The sequence below is a fragment of the Cricetulus griseus genome, unplaced genomic scaffold (genome assembly GCF_003668045.3).
Source record: "Cricetulus griseus strain 17A/GY unplaced genomic scaffold, alternate assembly CriGri-PICRH-1.0 unplaced_scaffold_424, whole genome shotgun sequence".
Taxonomy (NCBI): Eukaryota; Metazoa; Chordata; class Mammalia; order Rodentia; family Cricetidae; genus Cricetulus; species Cricetulus griseus.
This window is the reverse complement of record NW_023277169.1, coordinates 17,926-24,522: the sequence shown is the minus strand read 5'-3', so window position 1 is coordinate 24,522 and position 6,597 is coordinate 17,926. Positions and strand designations below refer to the sequence as shown.

Sequence of the window (6,597 nt, the reverse complement as noted above, 5' to 3'; positions counted from 1 at the left end):
TTACTCTGTCAGGATAACAATTCTAACCAGTTTCTGTTCAAGTGTACTAACTTTGCCACACGTTTTCTGTATTTTCATCCTAATTGATTTGACCACACAATATCTACCTAAATAAACTGAATTGCAATTCCATGGCAAACTGAAAACCTCCTTCATAGTAAAACAGATCTGTCTTTTTCTTTTCTTTTTTTCTTGTTTTAAACTTTATATTTTTTAAAAAAATTTATTTGAACTAGAAAGCTTATTTTACATATCAATCCCAGTTCCCTCTCCCTTCCCTCCTCCCCTGCCCTTTTCCCCCACCACAGCTAACACCCTTCCTATCCCAAACCCCTTATTCTCTCCAGGGAAGGGGAGGCCTTCTGTAGGAGGTCTTCACAGTCTGTCATATCCCTCCATATGGGATAGGTTCCCAAAGTCCATTCCTATGCTAGGGATAAGTTTTCATCAACTAAAAGGGGCCCCATAGATTTCTAAGGTATCCTCACTGACACCCACATTCAGAAGGTCTGGATTAGTCCCATGCTGGATTCTCAGCTATCAGTCTGTGGACCAAGAGCTCTCCCTTGTTCAGGTCATTTGTTTCTATGGGTTTCACCAACCTGGTCTGGACCTCTTGGCTCATCATTCCTCCTTCTGAACTGGATTCCAGTTCAGTTCAAGGTTTAGCTGTGGGTGTCTGCTTCTACTTCCACCAGCTGCTGGAGGAAGGCTATAGGATGGCATAAAAGTTAATCATCAATCTCATTATCAGGGGAGGGCATTTAAGGTAGCCTCTCCACTGTTGTTTAGAATGCATTATAGTATCTCTTATCTTGCTCTCTTCTGTTCTACCCCCAACTCAACTTCTCTGCCCCATCATGTCCTCCTCATCCCTCCTCTTCTCCCTTTCTCATTCTCCTAGTTTCCTCTCCCCTCCTTCCATCCCCCAATTTGGCTCAGGAGATCTTCACCCTTTCCTCTTCTCCAGGAGACCATGTATGTCTCTCTTCGGGTGCTCCTAGTTTACTAGCTTCTCTGACAGTGTGGATTGTAGGCTAGTAATCCATTACTCTATGTCTACAATCCACATATGAGTGAGCACATACCATGGTTGTCTTTTTGTAACTGGATTACCTCACTCAGAATGGTTTCTTTTAGTTCCTTCTATTTGTGAGCAAATTTCAAGATTCCATTTTTTTCCACTGAATAGTATTCCATTGTGTAAGTGTACCACATTTTCTCTATCCACACTTCAGTTGAGGGGCATCTAGGTTACTTCCATGTTCTGGCTATTACAAATAATGCTACAGTGAACATTGTTGAACAAATGTCTTTGTTGTATTAATGTGCATAACATGGGTATATGCCTAAAAGTAGAATTGCTGTATCTTGTTGTAGACTGATTCCCATTTTCCTGAGGAGTTGCCCTGCTGATGTCCACAGCACAAGTTGGCAATTCCACCAGCAGTGGAGGAGTGTTTCCCTTTCTCCACATCCTCTCCAGCATAGGCTGTCATTGGTGTTTTTCTTTTAGCCAATCTGACAGGTGTAAGACTGTATCTCAGAGTTGTTTTAATTTGCATTTCCCTGATTGCTAAGGATGTTGAACACTTTTTATGTGACTTTCAGCCATTTTAGATTCATCTATTGTGAATTGTCCATTTAGTTCATTTTTTTGTTTTTTTTTTGAGACATGGATTCTCTGTGTAGCTTTGGAGCCTATCCTGGCATTTGCTCTGTAGAACAGGTTGGCTTCGAGCTCACAGAGATCTGCCTGACTCTGGCTCCCTAGTTCTGGGAATAAAGGCATGTGCCATGAATGTCTGGCCTGTACCCCAGTTTACAATTGGATTATTTCAACTTTTGGAGTCTAGTTTCTTGTGTCCTTTGTAAATTTTGGAGATCAGCCCTCTGTCAGATGTGGGGTTGGTAAATATCTTTTCCCAATCTGTGGGCTGTTGTTTTGTCTTTATGACTGTGTCCTTTGCCTTAAAGAAGCTTCTCAGTTTCAGGAGGTCCCATTTATTAATTGTTGATCTCAGTGTCTGTGCTACTGGTATAATATACCAACTCACTCAAGGGTATTCTCATTTTATTGAAAATTCATCGCACATACTTCACTGAATAGGCAGATGAGCAAGATATAAGGGAAAGCTGGCTGGAGAAACAGGAAGGGAATATCAGTAACACTCCAACATGTAGTAATGCAGAAAGTGTTCCAGGGCTTCAGCCAAACTGATGAAAAATCTGTGTTACTTCAATTCTTAAAGCCACAGGACTTCCCTGACTTTTTACCTGTGGACCAGCTAAACAGTTCAGTCATAGGGGAGGACTCCTACCAGAACACAATCAGGTGTGCACTATTTAAATTTTCCTTTACAGGTACCATTCTGGAGAAACATTAATTAATCAGTCCTCCGAAGAGCATCACAGACAATTTATTAAATGCCTCTCTGACCTCAAAGCATGTAAATATGAACAATATGAGTCCTGTCTGTTTTTTTCTAACTTTTAAAGCACGGTGTTTGCTAGTGGCACAACTAACCAGGTCTCCAAACACCCACAGTGCAAGCATAGGGTCACACAACATGCTGCTGGGGACTGAAGTGTGTGCAGCCTGCATGTTCTTTACATTGAGGCGTCTCAAATGCCTAAGACTTTAACATGCAAAACATTTTGCCATATTAAGGAGTAGTAAGACAGACATGTGAAATTTGATTCAAATCAATTTATTGAATTAAGATGAGGTATAAATAACACAACATTTTTAATTCAATTCACTACTCCAAGAAACTCATAGGCCAAGTGTATATGAGGCCTAGCTCATACCTGGAATCTCACAACAAGGAAACAAAAAAGGCTAACCAGAATGTAGAAGCCAGCCTGAACTAAATGACGAAACATGCTCTCACAATATCTGCAAAAGATTTACATATTGTATACCCATAAAGTATTAACCATGAAAGGAAACAAAAACAACAAACAAGGTCACTGGAATATTAATATTCTTGTTTCCAAATTCATATCCACATACTGTAAAGACCAACATGTGGGAAGTAAAGCAAACAGTTCTCAAAACATCAAGGCCAGCCAGAGCTACACAGAATCAGAAATTTGTCTCAGAAAAGAAAACCAAATTCCATTAGGTAGCAACTGCCTGTTTTCCATATAGTATGGTAGTTGAGGTCAGTAGTGTTAGAACCATCCTGATCAAGAGTTGTTAAAAGAGGTCAAGAAGTGAGAAGTTCTCAAAGAAGTCAGGTGGGGATAGGTTTTCTAGAGAGTCCTCTAATTCAGAGAGTTGTTGAATAAACGGTTCGTCCTGGATGGCAGAGGAGCCTTGATCATTATCTTGGTCTAGAATGAAGTCAGGTGATTGAGTCTCCCATCCACTTCCAGTAGCCTTAGTGGAAAGGTCTGCAGATGTTTTTGATGCTGGAATGTGTTTACCAGTCTTTGATGAATCTTTCTCTTGAAGTTCACCTGAGGATGCATGTGATTCACCAGATGGTTCTCCAATAAGACTTTGGCTTAGTGGAGGATGAGAGTTGACACTGACATGTGTCTCCCTCATCGAGACAATGGACTCTGGGTCTTTAAAAGTAATGGGCTGGCTCACTGGTGGATGAGAACTTCCAAGAAGGACAGAACCTGTTGGTGTGGCATATGTATCCTGGTTTCTGTTGGAAAGATTCACATGTACTTCTCCATCCTTTTTCTGTTTTGCTCTAGCACGCCTGTTCTTGAACCAGATCTAGAGAAACAAACAAAAGGGATCAGGAGAGGTAGCTGCCCCTTTCAGGTCACAAATAAGAAGATACTAGAAAAAATGCCTGGACCATGTTCTTTACCCATCATCTCTCACAGATTTCTATGAAGGGATACATGGAGGATGAAGGGGGGATGAACGGGACTTGATGCCAGGAGAATGCTGAAGGTTCTAAGGCAAGGAGGATGTTTGAATGGAAACCCTCCTGTTGAGGCTTCTAAGATCCTTTGGAGCACAATTATCCCTCTGTATGCCACCAGCAGTCTGATTGAGAGGATGGCAATCAAACCTGAGATCCACTTTCATATCTATCCCATGACATATTATTCAGCTTTGCAGCCACAATTAGTAGATTTCTTGTTTTTTTTAAAGGTTTTATTTATTTATTTTGTATAGTCTTCTGCCTACATGCCAGCAGAAGGCACCAGATCTCATTTAAGGTGGTTTCAAACCACCATTTTGTTGCTGGGAATTGAACTCAGGACCTCTGGATGAGCAGTAAGTGCTCCTAACCACTGAGCCACCTCTCCAGCCCAACAGACACAATTCTTAGGAGAGCAATGAGTGCGGGACTCAGGGAAATATGCACATAGCTGCTTAGGGAGAGTCTATCTGATAAGAATAAAGGGATACCTTGATATGGTGCTCATCAATGCCAAATCTTTGAGCCAGAGCCGTGCATTCCTCTTTCGTCAGGTACTTGCACTTCTCAAAATGTTCTTGCAGTACCTGGTTTTGATCTTTGGTGAACACTCTGCCTTTCTTCTGCCTCTTTGGATTTGTGGCACACTCTTGTGATGTTGAAGGACTTTGAGAAATCAGGAGACCTTGTGGATGTGGAGCAGCCAAAGTACTTGCAGAAGCTTCGTTGACTGGATTCATTGGAGAGCTAGAGTATCTCTCACTTTCAAATGTAATGGGTCCTCCAGTCACTTTTACACCAGGTGGAATTTGGAAGCCATCCGGAATGTGAGATACTGGGATACCTTGGATATTTGCTTTCATTGTGAGATGTTGTCAGACTAGAGTAGGTGGGAATAAATACAGAAATAGATCAGAGAAGCCCCAAGGTATCTAGCTCCATCATTCATAGCTCCCTATCCTCTGTTGAAGGCTTGGTAGACAACATTCTGCTGAGGTCACTTCTGTCTTGGAGAGCACTGCACAAAAGCATCTTAAGTGGGACAGTTCCCTCGGGTCTCAGCAGCACTGTCCTAGTTGCCCCACATTTTGCCCTCATCTGATACTCAGTGGTCACATCTACAAGGTAAACCTACAAACACATCCTGAACTATTCAAGCAACTTCTGCCCCTCAGCTGAGACGAGGGTGAGTTTGAAAGTGCAAACACACATAAATCTTCCTATTTTTACCAAGACTATTGCTCTTTTAGTGCAGTCTTCCCCATTTCAAAAGAGCCCTGAAACCTACCTATAATAGACAAACTTCCTTGAGGCCTCAATGAGCTAGGAAATCAATTAGCTAGGTAGTTTCATCTTGCTCAGATCCCTGGGTATGGACAGCATTACAGGGAAAAGTACTTAAATAGCTTCTGGAGAAGCAAAAGACTCGACCCACTCTTTGGCTCCTCCCTACTAACTGATCTTCTAATCCCTGACCCACACCCATACTTTGTTGCCAATCAGTTTTCAGTCACACCCCTGAGAATCCTTACTGACTCAAAAGGATTGTTCCTTTGGTTTGTTGTTTGATCCAGCGTTTCTCTATTAGCATATGCTAATGTGGAATTCATTAAGTGGAGCATGCAATCTTTAATCTCAAAGACATTATCCTGTGATATCCTCCTGACTACTAGCATTAAAGGTGGAGAACCTGGGATGTGATAAATGGATAGAGTAGCTCTACATTCTGCACATTATACAAATCAAGAATTACAAGCATTAACAAAGTTGTATCAGACGTCCAAGGCAGCAGGGATGACACTAGTGCCTCTTATTTCTCCCTACCTGTCATTCTTTACTGAGGCTCCAAGTTTTCTGATTAGTGGAAAAAACATACAACTAACTCGTGTAAATAATAGTTGTCAACCAAGGAAGACTAGCAATGGAAAGAAAGCTCGACAAAGCACACAAATCCCAGGTGTCTGTTCATAATCTGTGATTTCTGTCTCCAACTAAGGAGTAAAGGGAACATTGGGTAGGCAGTAAAGGTATCCCTACATATGTCTCACCATTAATACAGCAGCTGTGTGGCTAACTCATCCTGACTATTATCAGTCTCTCCTGTCTTGGCCAGATACCTCTTGGTATTGAAACTCTCAAGTTACCTGACATTCAATGTCTTCTCCTTCAAAGACCCTCCCTGCCACTTCATTCTGTATACCTTCGCATGAAGCAGACCCTAACACACAGTTTCCCAACAATTTAGATACATTTAAGGGCAACTTTCTTTATTGGACAGATTATGAATGATAGTTTCCTAGGGAGCATAAAAACTAACAAGGACTTAGCCAAAGCATGGGACTCCTGTACACATCATGCTCCATCCAGATATCAATTGACCTACAATTGTTTATTTCCTTTTCAAGAAATGTGACTCAACACAGCTGGTTGCTCATGGGTCTTCCATTCTCTTCCTATTGATATCAACCAATCTTTCTATATTTTTGCTTCCTTCCTTATTTGTTTCTTTGTATATTACTTTTCCCCTTGTATCTTGGCTCTCTTTTTTCACTTTTTTATTGATTTCATCTTTTTGTTGTTTCATTAAGACAGTGTTTATCTACATAGCCAGTGTTGTCCTAAATCTCAATCTATAGATAAGACTGGATGCTACCACATAGATATCCTACTGCCTGTTCCTCCTAGGTGATGAGATTGACCAGTC

General features: G+C 41.3%; 1 protein-coding gene across 1 annotated transcript; it reads right to left on the bottom strand.

The window, feature by feature from the left end:
* Positions 1 to 2,565: 2,565 nt before the first annotated feature.
* On the bottom strand, positions 2,566 to 5,687 carry LOC113837997 (homeobox protein ceh-43-like). The gene is made up of 2 exons (XM_027433801.2): positions 4,385 to 5,687; positions 2,566 to 3,736 (listed from the first exon to the last, which is right to left on the bottom strand). The coding sequence occupies exons 1-2, from the start codon at positions 4,754 to 4,756 to the stop codon at positions 3,203 to 3,205; spliced, it is 906 nt and encodes a 301-aa protein (XP_027289602.1). The 5' UTR covers positions 4,757 to 5,687; the 3' UTR covers positions 2,566 to 3,202.
* Between the last annotated feature and the right edge of the window lie 910 nt (positions 5,688 to 6,597).